The 16,111-nt window shown below is 37.9% G+C and overlaps 1 protein-coding gene across 2 annotated transcripts; it reads left to right on the forward strand.

Annotated features, from left to right (window-relative positions):
- The first annotated feature begins 2,365 nt into the window (after window positions 1–2,365).
- On the forward strand, window positions 2,366–9,100 carry LOC145781061 (sodium-dependent glucose transporter 1A-like). Of its 2 annotated transcripts, none has more exons than XM_082592787.1 (8): window positions 2,366–2,506; window positions 3,327–3,457; window positions 3,847–4,015; window positions 5,675–5,791; window positions 6,099–6,206; window positions 6,631–6,725; window positions 7,680–7,994; window positions 8,124–9,100. In XM_082592787.1, exons 1-8 carry the CDS (start codon window positions 2,497–2,499, stop codon window positions 8,631–8,633), a joined length of 1,455 nt encoding a protein of 484 aa, XP_082448913.1. In that variant the 5' UTR covers window positions 2,366–2,496; the 3' UTR covers window positions 8,634–9,100. The 2 variants fall into 2 exon arrangements, with proteins under 2 accessions (XP_082448913.1, XP_082448912.1); XM_082592786.1 differs by having other exon boundaries at window positions 2,367–2,506; window positions 3,324–3,457.
- The last annotated feature ends 7,011 nt before the right edge of the window (window positions 9,101–16,111 follow it).

The raw sequence follows: 16,111 nt of genomic DNA on the forward strand, positions 1-16,111 counted from the left end.
TTGATTGCTTGATTTGAGAATTATCCTCGAACTGGAAAAGCTGCTTTGAGAGCTTAATCCTGGCACTTTCGCATACTTGAAGGCAGGGGCTCGGAGAGGGGGGGGGGGAAGTCGGGCTACTTTCCCCCCTAGCATAACATTGTAAAGGAAAAACGAGTAGTTTTTCGTTTTGTCACTTTTGAGGGGGGCCCATTTATACTACTAAAATAAAAAATTTTCAACCTAAAAAGAAACAAATTTTTGAATGAAATGGGTAGTTATACAGCTTTGCCCAATACAGCCATACAGCTATAAAATTATTTTTCGAACAGACAAGAATTCATCAGAAAACACGCCCGCACTGCCTTAACACAAGAGAGTTTGAACAAACTATACTACATTCTTTGGATATGGTGCATTTTTCTTGGAAGTGTCTTTATTTGGGGCTGGAAAATCGTCTTAGTACGGGACCTAAATTCTTCTCTCGACGGCCGTGGCCAGAGGCACTATGTATATGAGGTGTGCATGTGCACATCATACTTTACTGCAATTCTTTCAAGAGGAAATATTGAGCAGCAATGGCAATTTTGCTGCAAGTATAGTCGAGTGATTTTTGTTGATTTTCATAATTATTGAAAGAAGTTTTTTCATATAGATATAGGCCTATACCTACGTTGTTTAAAATCGAAACTTTAAAGGAATTCAATTTCACGATGAGGAAAGTAGCCAAATTCGGCTTAAGACACATGATGCAACGCATGATACGAATTCGTTACTTGTATTTTTGCTGAAAAATGTTCTTTTGGGGCCCACTTTTAGTATTGTTTCCCGACCAGTCATGATTTCTCTCGGAGGCCCTGCTTGTAGGTAGAGGCTTTGAACCACTGGCGCAGGGCCGATCACTAAAATTGACAAAGTAGAGTTTTCGCTTGTGTTGAAGTGTTGTTAGCAGAGAATTATTCCATCCAGTAGAGCCGCTGAATGGAGAGCAGTCCTAAAATGCGTTGCTCAAGCCCACACCCCGGGAACCAGCACCTCTTGATCTTGAGGCAGGCGCGTAACCACTGAACCAACCGGGGCGTGGCTTCAGTCGCGTCTTAACCTTTCAAGGTTTGCTTTCAAGTGTCATGGATGATGAAACCAAATACTGGCTGCTCTCTAGTAGCCTTCCAGTGTAGTCCGGGAACATCGTGAATCTGGGGTGGTAAAAGGATAGACCCTCGGCCCCAGACGCTCACACGACGACGACGACGAATGTTTGCCACCTTTCCCACACATTAACTTGCTGATATATCGATTATTGTAACTAGTAGGCTACTATATTTTTCATTCCCGACACGCTAATGAAAGAAAGAAAATAATTTTATGATATGATTGTAAGTTAATCTATGAATGGTTTGCGTGGCTTAACGACCGATTTGATGACTAATTCCGCTTCTTACCTGAGACATTTGAAGTGGAAGCACTCAAAATGATTGTCACTTTCATCCTTGAACATTCTCACAATGTTAAAACTCCGTTTTACAAGTTTTAAGCAGTAAAAGGTTTTTGAAAAGTAAACTACGCCTACAATTTAGATCTACGCTACTACTGTAATAAGCCTAGAGTAGAATCGTATGGTGTGCATTGCACATTTCATACTGTATCCAGCCTTTTTGGTGTTTTAATCAGTGTTCGAACATGTCGCCACTTGTACAGCAGGCTATTTATTGATCCATATCCCCATCAATTTTAGTTGCTGGACTATCCTTGACCAGGTGATCGACGTCTTGAATGCCACATTTGCAGTGAGGTCATTCAGGGACGCTCAGAGTGCCCATCTATGCTGTGTTTGAGCAGTGCGAACGTGTTTACTACTAAGTTTGTTGGCCTGTTCCCATTCTTGTCTATTTGCTGTATAGCCTACAGTGGAATTAGGAGAAATCTTTGTTAAGTCGCTGACGAGATTTCTTATCCTTTACAAGTCTGCGAGCCAGTATTGATTCCATTCGTGATGAGAATACAAGTTGTTGTAACTGGCAGTTTTGTAGATAGATTTTCTTGATTTTAATAAAAGTATTCATATGTTTAGTCCGTTCTACTCTAGGAGTTAAGGTATGAATTGGTACACATGCCAATTATACTCAAAATAATGTAACCGTGCTGCAGTGCTGGTGTTATTGTTTTTTTTTTCATTTAGCATCTTCCATGCTTAAATTATCCCATGAAACCTTTTCTTGAAAATTGGCTAAAATATATAATTACAAATCTGTGGTCAACCATTGTGTAATAAAAAAAAAAACATCTTTCTAAGAGACTGGGATACAAGGCAAGAATTAGACCATAAATTAATCCGAACGTTGTACAGTGTCGATAGCTTATCAAAATCTATTGTGTTCTAGGGGTTACCCGGGTTGTGATCTCATTTTCTTAAAGCAGAAAATCTGAATATTTTCAGGAGCTTTGTTTACATATACCTAACAATTGACAACAACATCCAGGTTTTTTAGTATTCGACAAGAAGTCTTCAAGAATAAGATGAAGAAACGTAAGAAAAATTCCAACTTTTAGCGTTATTTGAACTTAATTTTGTATCAGTAACGTGAACACCATTAGGCCTACAATGTAGAAATAGCCTACGTAAATGCGATAGCCCAACCGCAAAAGAAAAAAGGTGGCATCACCAAATTGTGTAAAAAAAAGTGTCCAATGAAGCATTATTTTTAAGTCTTGCTTTAAAACAAAAAGTGAATTCAAGAGCTCAACGACATTTGTTTATTACTGCTGTGACCAACGTGGAGCAAACGATATAATGAACTAGATGTTTGTCAAGAGCAAAAAGAAAACAAGAAACAAAATTGTACGAAAAATATAAATAGGCAAAATAAGAAAAAGTGAAAAAAGCAATGTCGAGTTTGCTACGACACGAAATAATGAAAGAAGATAATTATGTAAGAAGACCAAGAGACAGTTGGAAAACAAGAATAGAAAAATAGGGACCAAAGATCGTGCGCTAGAATGTAAATATGGTGATGCGCAAGAGGATGAGATGAACAAAGGACGATAAAGAAACAAAATCTGCAACAGTAACTCTATCTAATGGGGATTGAAAAATCATGTGAATTTAAGTAAAAATTATCATAAAAACACTGTATTTATTCCTGATGATCGCATTATTTTTCTGTGGTGATGATGTAAGATAAGCGTGTAAGATGATGCAAGTTTAATGCTCTCAGCAGGTGAATACATAGCTTAGAGATTAGTCCAGCTCTGCCACTGGTCTAGTGTATCATCCTAACATTCAAATATTTTTGTAATTGCATTGATAGAATGCTTTATACTTTCATTCATTCTTTTGTCAACAGCAGTTGATGTAGATGGCGACAGCACGAAGTCAGATGTTGACTCCAACGTTAACGATCTAGAAGAACAACACACTGGGTCAAGATGTTTATCTGTTCTTCTGCTATTTTCTATTTCCTTTGCCCGAATCGGCAGTGTAAGTTTTTCTTTTATACTTTAACAATTAACTTAACTTGTTACATCAGAAGCTCGATACTACGAAACTCTTGTACTAATTTGAAGAACTTGAAGTTTTCTCGAGACAAGCAATTATTATCATACAGAGACAGTTGTGTTGAGAAATTGCTGGTTCAGAGGGGTTTCAGAGTCTTTGTGATCTCAGCTGATAAAACTATGACACATTAGCCTATAACTGCACTTTCTATAAATTAGATTATTCACAAGTATCATCACTTCATTTTGGACACGAATACATAATATTGTACAATGTAGACTATGGTGTTGTTTATGGGTTTTTCAAAGATGTCATAAACGTTTTGGGGCTAATGCAAATAAACTACCATATATTATTACTTGAACATTCAGGGCTTATTTATATCAATTCACGGACCAACTTTGCTAACTCTCGCAAACAACGTTGGATCAACGGTTGGTGACGTGTCGTGGTTATTCAGCGGTCGATCTCTTGGCTTGCTTGTTGGAGGTATACTTACTGGCCCCATCATGCGGAGAACTGACAAACTTTTGGGATTTGGTAAGAAAATGTAGTTGGTAGAAGCTACGTAACACAAAATTCTCTCTGTAACTTTGTGTACTTCAAAATGCTTTTACTAACAAAACACTAATACAAGTACAACCATACAAAAAATTATTTCAATTTTCCAATATAACTTAGTAGTCTAACGCCTAAAGTTTTGCTTTTACGCTGGCAAACAGGCTATATGCTCGATACCAAAGAGTGAATGAACAAACTAAGTAATTCATGAATAAGAGTTACCGTAGGACTATCAATGTACAAGCTATTTGCATTCACAAAAGGTATGTACATCTGCACTATCTTTTGCTAAGCAACAGAAATCTATGGATGCTGAAATTGAGCCTGGCAAAGACCATTGTTACACCTTTTCACCTTTACAACATGGAATCTACGCGTCAATTGTCAGTCTCTCTTAACGAAAACCCACTCCCACACAACCCGTGTCCCACCTACGTAGGAGTGAAGCTCGACCGACAATTAACCTACAAACACCATGTTGAAGCCCTCCATGCTAAACTATCAGCACGCAACAACTTGCTGAGATGCCTAGCTGAAACATCCTGGGGTGCTAGTACATGCACACAACCAAAAAGTGGTCTTGCACTTATTTACAGCATCTTCGAACATGCTTTCCTCACTTGGTGCGTCAGCGTACACACTAGCAAAATTGACACTGCCCTCAACACTACCATGAGAATAATCACTGGTTGCCTGCTTCCAACTCCCACTGACTTTCTGCCTGTACTATCAGGCATCGCCCAAGGTAGACATCGCAGGGGAAACCACCATCTTACAAGCTATCCTACAAAACTATCCTACAAGCTATGTCAAGGGATGACCACCTCCTCAACCAGATTGTTCTAAACTTGCACTCCCAAAAGCCCCAGCACTTGAAACCTCGATTCCCTTTTTCCCGATATGTTGCAGTTATCTGTAACTCTAACTTCCACATTTCCGAAATTTGGAACAGTGAATGGAGAGAAGTTGCGAGACCAACTAAATTCACGGTCCTTCCCAATACTAACACTCCACTCGGAGCAGAACTACCTCAGAAGGAGTGGATGAAAATCGCCTGCGAACTGGGGTGGGCTGTTTCAACAGTAACATGTTCCAATGAGGCCTCGCCAACTCATCATCTTGTGCATGTGGCTCAGATTCTCCGACTTCACACCACATTATCTACCATTGTCCTGTATATCGACCCCTGGACGGATATGTAGAGTTGTAGACCTCACAATGCTCGATGAACACACAATCCATTGGCTGCTGCGCCTGGATGTAACAACGTGATCTGCGGCGGCATCAAATGCAAGAAGAAGAAGCACCAGGAATTCAAAGAAAGCGCCATGGAATAAAATAAAAAAGTGCCTGGAGGCAGGCCCGTTGGGAGGATAACTTAGACCCGATACCAATGAGATTCTTGGGTCCCAAATCAATAAACTTTGTAGAAAGCGAACTATATCAAAAAAATACGAGATAGTTTCTTCAAGTTCTCGTGCCCCTTGGAAAGGTTTCTTGCCCCTAAAATCATCCCAGGTTTGTGTCCAAATGTATCTCTTTGTTATAGCTATTGCCTATAGGTAATTTTTAGTGTTTTTTTTTTGCGCAGAATCAAGCTCAAGCTCTTTTTCAGGTCTGTATTCACAAAATTTTCAGGTATCACTTCGTTAATTCTCAGTGGCGTAATCATAGCAACCCCATGGATTGAGGACTTGTGGTTACTTGTAGTTGTTGTTATGATTGGAGGAATCAGTTTCGGGTATTTAGACGCCGGTAGGTAAATGTCAGAGTGGTTTACTTAACAAATTTTCGATTTGTGCTCGATTTAGGTGTCTAGAGAAGCGTTAAAGTAAACTTAGTGGCGATGATTAGATAGTAGAGTGCTAATTTTGCATGAGGATAATATCAAACAGGTCCGGTATATTTGGAAAGTGAAAACCATGTATTTGCACAAGGCTCTTAAATCACATGCCATACAACAGCACTATTGACGTTGTTACACAAAGAAAAGGCTAAAAGTAAAAAAAAAAACACGAAATCTACTGGTTATCATGACACTGATAACCTGACTCCCTTGCAGGGATGCAAGCTTTGATTTTGCAATTATGGGGAGAAAAGCGATCTCGAGGTCTCATTTCTGGATATCACTTCATGATTGCAGTGGGTGCCTTTCTTGCTCCTATTTTAGGTGAGTTTTGTGTTTTAAATATACATAGCCAGAATTGTTTCAAAATCTTCAATGGGCTGTTTTGATTTAATTGGCCTATGCTTAAGCTGTTTCCTACTGTCGGCTAGTATTAAGTTGCACTATTCTGAAGGAATGATAAAAATTTATTACCAAAAAATATTCGGTGTTACAAAAGCAGCATAAAGTTGTCACGTCTATATTTCATTAAACAAACTTGTTGTTTCGTATGACGAAACTTGTATATTTATAGAGTCGGGTTTGGATCGTTTTTAGTCAGGCATCTCATCCGCAGCCGTTCCAACATGGGTAACCCTGTGTTGGGCGCGCTTGATAGGAGCATCAAGCCTCCGCACGTCGACAACGTGACGATCCAGGTCATGGAGGCACTGAACACTAACTGAATATAAGTGTTGTTTACATTTAGCTGGACCTTTCTTATCACAACAGGATAGCAGCGAAACTTGTCCAAAGCGGAATGATGAAGATAACAACTTCAATGCCACAACAACATCAATGGCGGTACGATTTCTATACCAAAACTGTTTGAATAATAGGTGTATTGCAAAAATTTTCATCTTATAACTGAGAAAACTATTTAGGAAGCTCACTTCTGGAAGCTTTGCATGGCGTACTTGTTGAGACTTTAAGCTACTTATGCAGACCCGGTCACCAAAAGTAACAGAGTGAAGTTTTATTGTGGGCAGTAAATTATCTAAAGAGAGTTGACATTGAAATCTGTTGCTCCAGTACACTTCTCAAGAGTTTTGCTAAGTTTGCTTGATCTTGTTGTTACTTTGAAAACCGGGATATTAAACCAGGTGAACTTTAGGGACGGAGCTTGAGTTTATTCAATTTAGGTATGCCATTTTAGTCAATCCTACCGCTTTGGTTCATGCTTATAGTCAATGTATGGAATAAAATGGAAGACGTTTTTTACTTCTTCCATCTTGAGATTTTCTTCCATCCCATTTCCATTCCATCTCGAAAATTTTCTTCCATTCCATCTTCACTGCAAGTTTTGTGATTTCTGCAGTTGTAGGTCTATAGTGTAGACTCTGTACGAATTAAAGTGAAATGAATGCTGCCACTGACGAGGTGTGAGTGTTGTCAACTTTTTGTTCGCAAAGTTACGTCGGTTGAATAGCCTACGAACCTATAATTGACTTATTTCACTTTAAGAAATGTGATCCAACGAAAACGTTTATTGAACTTAGGCTATTTTACAAATTTTTGTATTTTTTGATACGTGTTAGAAAGGCCTTGATGGAATTGGGATGAAACGATGGAAAACTGTCTTCCACCCTATCGTCCGAATATTCCATACCTTTCCATCCTTGACATTTTCCATCTACCATCCCAATCAAAGTTATAGGCATTTCAGTCGTAGAATTGTGTTCAGTGATTGGCCTACCACGTTTAACAACGCCAACTTTTGTACACACATATTTCACATCAAGATGAATTGTTTTGCAGGTAACTGGTGTCGATACAACCACAAAATTTGGAAGTTCAACTGAAATAAATCCTGTTGTGTGGGCATATCTTATTTGCGGATCTGTGCTCGTTGTTGTCTGCATGGTTTTCTTGTTTCTCAGTTGTTACCGTTTGGAGTCCAAGTTGAGGAAAACTAAAAGCGAAATAGTTGAAGATAGAAAAGAGGACTCCATCAAAGGATTGATTCTGCTGTTCGTTCTGATTTGTGTCTATTACTACTTTTGTGTGGCGGGAGAGACTTCCTATAACAGCTACATCTACTCCATTTCCATATGTTCAGATTTACAATTTTCAGTGAGTAGCCTACAGTAAATAATTGGTAGGCCTATTGCTCATATGTTGTAAAACGAATTCTTGTAACAAAATGTCTTTCATATAGGTCTGTTAATTCAAACTTTACAGTTTTAACCTTTTTTTTTTCAGCCAAGCAATGGAACACTTATCAATTCTTTGTTCTGGATTGGATTTGGTCTTGGACGGCTTGGGGGTGTAGTATTTCTTCAATACCTTACTCCTCGTACTATCATCATTATTGACTTAGTGGGAACTATTATTTGTATGGTGGTTATGGCAATCGTTGGGGAATCCATAGCCCCTGTTGCTTGGGCTGTTACGTTTCTTTATGGCTTTTTTCAAGCAACGATTTACCCTGCTGGAGTATCATGGGCTTCTCAGTACACAAACATGTCAGGAAACTACATATTTATTTTTTCAGCCGGTCAGGCTTTGGGCACTATGACTCTTGTGCCTGTAGGTGGAATATTATTTGACATCAACCCTTTCAACGTCATGTATATCGTGCTTGGATGCTCTGTGTGTAATGCCATTACATTTGGCTTGATGCTGCTCGAAGGTAGAAGACTAACAAAGAAAAAGGAAGCTGCTTATGACGATTCTATTAAAGAAGATTACAAAACAAACACTCAATTTTAAAGAAACTGAAATTGTAGGGCTAGAGGTCTCAGCTATAACTGTGACGTTCACTATCGGAACACTTGTAATATATGTACTTCAAGTCTGATTGGCTTTAAATAACGTAGCATAGCCTACTATTAGCACTTATTTTAACAAATGATGCAAAATAATTACGTGCAACGGATATCTGCACTAATTATAATATTGCTGAAGCAATAGTTGTTGCTCTGTTATTGTATACTGACCGTAGCCAATAGTTTGTTATTTTTCCAACTTATTCTAATTTTTCCTTTAGAAGTTTAAAGGGTACGTTTTTATTAGTTAATTAAAAGGTAAATCCAAAAATAAAAGCCATTTTGCTCTCAGATGATGGAATACCCTGCCTGTTTGTAGCCATGATCCTGATAATTGAACTCTTATTTCAACTTAAAACTCTTTCATCCAGTGCCTTACTGATAGCTCACCAGTAAAAATCAAGTTTTGAATGTTTGGCATGATTTTGAGAAGTGTGGGGTCATTAAAAAGATTAAGAAGCAGCACTTAGCGCCACTAGTGGTGAAAAGGAATTTTGTTTATTTCAAGTAACGTACCTATACACATCTTTTGTAATTTCTTAATGGGTCTAGTCTGACAGAAAATAGACCTCAGATTTATTTCTAACAATGACGCCAATGTGACGTCAAAAATCATGATGAAGTCATCCTAAAATTTTAAACTGGCACAATAACGATCTAATCAAGTGCAAGGGATTACCCCATTACTCTGTATGGGTCGGGACCCACCGGTTGGGAAGCACTGGTCTACATGATTGCTTTTGTCATAGCCACTGTTTGCTGTTTTTTTTTCCCTAGCGGAAGAACATTAATAGACAGTTGAGTTCACAGTGGATAAAATAACTCACAGACAACACTTCAACAAGTGTGGAAGCTTCACTTTGCTTATCTAGGTAATCGGCGATGCGACAGGAGTTCAAAGCCTCCATAAGTATGCGAAACTGTCAGGAATAACCTCTCAGTTCAAAGAAAAACCTCTCAGAATAACTTCTCAATTAACATCCTTTGTTAGTTTGGTGATGAAGATTCAAAACTAACCAACCAACTAATACGCTTTTGCTTAGGTCAAGCATCGATGTCACCTTTGTGCACACCCTCTCAATAACTGGTCTTCTACTGTCCTGTTTGATTTATTGTGCATCCTTTATGCAACATCTGGAATGATAACATAGACACAAACCATAACATTAGCTTCCTATTATAAAATCTTGTAGCTTATGTATCTGGCTGTGAAAAGCAGGTCTAAGGCCAAAGTAGTTGGCAAGCCCTATTATTCTTGTTTGGCCACACTAGATGTCGTCTACAACTTCACTTGTATAGCCTACGCTGTATAGCCTACGCTACTTTGGCTTGTTCACTGTTCAGTGTAACATCACAGATGTAGAAAGATTTGATGGTAGCCTAAGGAATAAAAGCGTTTGAGAAAAACTTAAGCCTAATCTATGAAAGCAAAGCTTGTTTTACTTTTTCAGGACTAATCTTAAAAGCAGTCAATGAATCACAAAAATACATTCTTTTTTTACTTCGTAACAGCCTCTTTCTTGTATCTATAAATAGTAATCAATAATCATGCATTCATGCGTTTTTAATAGCACGTCTCGAATGGCATAATCGTTTTCAAAAGCCCAACAGCTGGTAATTGGCAGTGTTTTCTTGTTTGGTAATATTTGTGTTAAAATGAGACATCCGTTGTCAACAAGTGAACCTTATTTGTTTTTCATTAGCTTTGAAGTTTAGATAGGTTTTGCAAGTTAAAATGGTAATTAAACATGTCAAAAATGTTTTTTACGGAACTTTCCATTCTCTCTGGAAATCCATGGCATAAACCACGTGAACTAAGCCGGGGAGTCATGGATTTGATGTTTTCATACGCAAAAACATATTCATAAAACTGAAAGCAGAAACAATTTTTTTAGATTAGAGGTAGCATATTAGTCTACCAGGATGCAAGTTAGGTAGGCTAAACGTTTTTACAAAAACAAACTGAAAAAGGCATTTGAGTTTTGCACAGGAGACAATTGGTGTTTATAGCCTATTATTACAAGTATTTAGCGGGCTATTTGTGGTTGGTCTACATGCCCTGGTGGTCTTTTGTGCTAAACATTTTCTTAGTTATAGCTAGGCTAAAATGAGAAAAGAAAATGGTCCAAGAAATTAATATTTTGCGAATTGAGCATGAGCAGTTAAGCGAACGCTTTCAATTAAATGGTTCATAAGATGTTTGTGGTTTGTAAGTATACTGTAGTGCTATGTCTGGCATTCAAGCTTAATTAAGCGGTTATTGGAGGTGTGCTAGAAGGAGAAAGATGTAAAACGAAGTATACGGGATGACGGAAAAGAGTTTATAGAGGTTATGTAAATCAATGTGATGGCTGGTCATACATTCAACGCCAAGAGAAGAGGGGAAGATTGAAATTATTGGAAACAATCGACAGTCAACCCTAGCGTCGGAGTTGCCATATAGCCATGATGATGGATGGCATGAATTTTTTATACGGGGAAAGGTGTGTATTTTGAACCCCTTAAAGAAAAATAAGCACAACTCAGCCAACTTCCGGTCAATGTGTATTATTTTTCACCCAGATACAGTCTAGGTACTTGCAAACCAGTGTAGAAAATATAAATCACATACAATAAAAAAATACAGAATAATTAAGCAATAAAAAATGTTCAAAAATGGTCCAAATTACACATATGGTGTGTATTTTGGACCATTGGGGTGTGTATTTTGGACCATTGGAGTATATAATTTCAACTGAAGTTGCTTGAGGTCTTCGAAATGAAATTTCTGGATGACGGTTCAAGAATCCCTTAAGCCAATCTTTTTCAGCCAGACCCTTTCCACTGTTGAAGCGGGTATTGATATTATTGGCAGACGCAATGTCATATGCAAGCTTTCTTAAATCTATGGCCCCTAAACCATAAAATCTTCACTCCATTTCCAAAACATGTTTGACCAGTTGATCTTCAATATTTTCGGGAAGATCAAGTTGTCGACCAATGGTTTTTGACACTTGTGTAGCATATTTATTGGTAGCCTGTTATGGACATGTTTTAACACTACAGCTTTGGGAATTTTGAACTGACGCGATGCTGCATAGGTGAGATGACTGGTCCAAATTACACACTGTCATGCACTGTTAAAAATTACCAACTATGACTTCCACACTTGGTTACAAGTCTTGTAATTGAGCACAACATCTCCTTATAGGTTAAAGATAATAACAACATCATATCAGACTCAAACGTCATGCCAATAACGTCTCAGCGCTTAGCAATCAACTCCCCAAAATAACATCAGCATACCCAAAACCACAAATTCCAATCTCCCGTCCACGTTTCTAAACCTAATGAGCTGAGTTTTTCACATCCGGGCTATTATTATTTTTTCTTTCAAGCTGTTCAAAAATACTGACAAAACGATTTTTATTTTTTGAGTTAGGGGACTGGTCCAAATTACACACTGGTCCACGTTACACCACTTTCCCCTATAGGCAACACGACATTGACCTGTACTTTTACATATTTGTTACCGGTACATTATCTTCTACTTGGTATGTTACTTTAAAATGATTTGTCATGTATTCACTAACAAATGGGTAGCCTGCTTGTACAGTAGCCTATTATAGGCAAATGTCACGTAGTATATTCGACTATCACATTTTGCTGTGTGCACTGCATTATAGAGCAAATTTATTTAGACGCAAAGAAAGCTCTTTCCAGATGTAGCGATGAGCAAACGTCCTTCAGTGAGTGCAGCAGCGGTTAGTTTCCAGGTTTCGAGCCATTTTACTTTGACATGACTTTGATATGTAATTATACTTTGGTCAATAAATAAGTGTACTACTAATACCACAAAAAGTGCTTAATGCCAAGCAAAAAAGCTAAGCAGAGCAAATTACACCAAATATAGTTATTACTTTCTAAAACCTCTACAGCCTGTTTTACCCTACAAGGGAGATCATCAGAAGGTCCTTTTTCAAATAAATATTTTATTTGAATAAGGTTTGAATATTCTATTCGAATATTCTATTTAAATAAATATTGTATTTGAATAAAAACCTTTTGATGATCTCCCTTTTAGGGTGAAACAAGCTGTAAAGGTTTTAGAAAGTAATAAATATATTTGATGTAGCCTAATTATAATTTGGCATATTTGGCATTGATGTGAATAGGCTTTACTGGAGTTTATAACTTGTTTGAAAATAGCTAGTCTATAACAGAATAAATGAAAAACCTTTTTGAACACCCTCAGTTGAATTTGTTACAGGGATGAAAAAATTGGCAAGGATGTCTTAACTTGAACTCAACAGTCCAGTTGTGAAATAAAATACCATAAACATCAGAAAACAAACTTTCTTTTTTGAAAACTTCATGTAGGCTAAGCATGAATCATACTAATAAGCGAAAAGTTTTATAACCTAAAATCGCCAATGGGTTACAAACTCCTGCAAGCACCATGAATCAGCAAATAACCTACGTTGCTGTGATTGTATCAGCACTCTCCCAACTCGCGATTTCCGGTGGCAAAGAACAATTAGTCAGCAGTTTATAGACAATGCCAAAAAATGACAAAGAAAAAGATTATAAACTATTCTTATTGCAACCCGTCTTGTCACAAAGCAGTAGACTATACCAGTGTTGTCAGATAGGGCGATTTATCTGCAATTGGGCTACTTTTAGTTGGGCTTGGCGCCAAAAAATGTTGATTTGCGACTTGCGCTTTTTTGGGCTACTTTCAGTCTCTGATTTGGCGCGAGATGGCGCTTAAATTTGGCAGAATTTTAAGTTGTTTGACAGTGAATTTTGAGTTGGCAGAACTGAATAATTGGTAGAATCCGACCAGCCTTTGAAAATGTTGGTAAAGTTTCGGTTTATTACTGAAAAAATGACGTTATTTTTTTGATTCGGCATGAGGATTGATTTTACTGCTGACCATTAGCAGCTTTGACTGTTGTTACAGCAATGCTGTATTTATTTTCATCCGGGAGAATGGAAGGACTGACTGGCGAGTGGCGAAAGCAAAATTGCACTTGTATCGAATATCGGAAATTATAGGGTAGTTATGATCTTGGTTTAGTACCGTACCATAATTTTTGAAGCTTTTATTGGTGTCTAAGCTATAAATTAAAGTGGGAAAAATTGAATGTCAGTGGAGAAACTTACTGAATGTAAACTGGTCTTCCTTGTATCATTAAAAAACAATGATAGATTCTTGTATTTTTTGTATCAAGGTGTACGAGTTTAGAAATGCTGCAGGGGAGTATAAATTTAGAGAAGTTGCTCAATTGGCACTAACAATGTAGCCTATACCAATCAGCAATGCATTACGGTGGTTGAGCGAGCCTTTTCGAGAGTTTCTGCAATCAAAAACAAACTGCGAAATCGTATCGGACTTCAACTTTTGTCAGCGATTGTGAGGATCAGAACTTTGCTGCAACAATTGGAAAAATGCTGTTTGATCCCCGGTCATCAATGCGGAAGCATGGCAGCTCTATATATGAAAATGAAGCTTCAGCAGTTGATGATAGAATTTTGTTGGGTGTTGGTTCTTGGTAGTTCATCTGAGTTGACGAGCTTATGCTATGCATTAGCATCTACTATGGAACCATTTGTATTTTGAGTTTGAAAATAGGAATTTGTATGAAGTCTGTATAGCATTGGCTCGTCTAAGTTTTTTTCTATTGAACAATGCTTGATTCAATATTGAACATTGTACTTATTGTATGTTGTATTAATGTATGTATTTTGTATCTACACAATCAGCATGATGGACAAAGATGTTGCTTTGTCCATGACTCTTGGGGGCATGCCCAAAAACCCCCCTAGAAAGCCTGTGCCTTCGTTGCTCAACCGTCAACGTCGCGACGGCAAATTGGGCTACTTTTAAGTTGCTTTGGCGCATTTTTGGGCTCTTTTTTTAAAAAAAATCTGGCAACACTGGGCTATACCGCATATGCAGTAGACTGCATGTTACGGTACCTTGAATCTTTTTACAGTCAGTAAAAACTGTTTTCTACCTATTGTCTGAAAACGTTTTATCTTTAATCTGCAGTAGTGAAAGAATAAACGTAGGACCAAATGTAACAAATAACAAAATTTTACTAAACTTCATTAACGTTGTTCGTTGGCACGTTGTTCGGAGAAGTAATGCAAAAATATTGATTTAAAGGAGGGATTCTTTTATTCAAAACACTGTGAGTTTTAATTGAGTGCTAAAAGATTGAGGACGACTTATTAATACTTGGATGCCATAGGGGCCCCTGGAGGGGTGAGCTTGCTGGTTTTAGACTGAAAAACAACAGTTTTCACACATCTTTAAAACGCGCTACTACTGTATTTATCTCTTCTCAGCGTTATTTGAAAAAACCTATCTTGAAAAGTTCATTTAGCTTTCACCGCCTACACCACTCCACGTCATTTCCTTTTGCTACTATCTTGCAACTGGAAGCTTTAGCAGGTTGATGTTGAAGCTACTTTGCAACTCTTTGACCCTTGCAAGGTTTTTGTTGTAAACTACACAGTAGATTGTTATCTTCTAAAACGCAGCATAAATTGTCAGATTGGCAAGAAAATTTAAGGAAAAGTTGTAGAACTTAAAACTGAAATGCTCTTGTGAGCAAAATTGGATCACGGTGGTCACTATGCAAAAGAGTTTGTGTGGAAGGTTATAGCAAGTGCAAAAACAGTTCCATGTGCAACAAGATGAGAGTAGTGCAATCATCGAGAATGAGACCTGAAATAGGACCTTGATAAAGCAAGCAGGCTACGTTAGCCTGTTTAACAAAATCAAAACCCAAAAAGGAAATTGTTACCATCGTTTATTGTGTTATTAATAATACAATGACTTAATTTAATCGTTCTAAAATAAGTTTTGATTTCAGCTATTACCTGCTGTTTATTTTTGTATTATTGTTTTAATCCATTTTTGCCTTATTCTCACTGTTATACGGGAAGTTTGTTTGTTTGTTTGTTTATCTTTATCCTGCATTGCTGGAAACCGGACTTGAGCGGTATGCATCGGTGTACGCCTTCCGACGTACACCTGACCCACGCTGCAGCCGACGGCAATGTCTGTTTCCGGCTGTTTACTCTACTTATGACTTAAATTTGGTACTACCCATTACTCAAAATCGATCACTGGGTAGAGGCAATTATCGTAAAGTTTCTTGCCCAGAGAAACAACAGCAAGTGCGGGTGGCTGGAGTCGAACATGCAGGCTCTCGACTGCGAGCCCAACGGGCTAACCACTCGGCCACTGCTTGTACTGTTACTGATGTTTTCGATCATTGTGGTGGTTGGTTTAATGCGGAAAGTTTTCCATGTGGAGTCATGTAGCCTAGAAGGCGAAGAGCTGGTAGTCTCGTTGGTTAAGGAATACATGGGACAGACAATACTTATGTTGGTTGTTTACTTCACTATATCTCACTGTCATGCAGCAGA

Source organism: Aplidium turbinatum, chromosome 12 (genome assembly GCF_918807975.1).
Source record: "Aplidium turbinatum chromosome 12, kaAplTurb1.1, whole genome shotgun sequence".
Classification (NCBI taxonomy): Eukaryota; Metazoa; Chordata; class Ascidiacea; order Aplousobranchia; family Polyclinidae; genus Aplidium; species Aplidium turbinatum.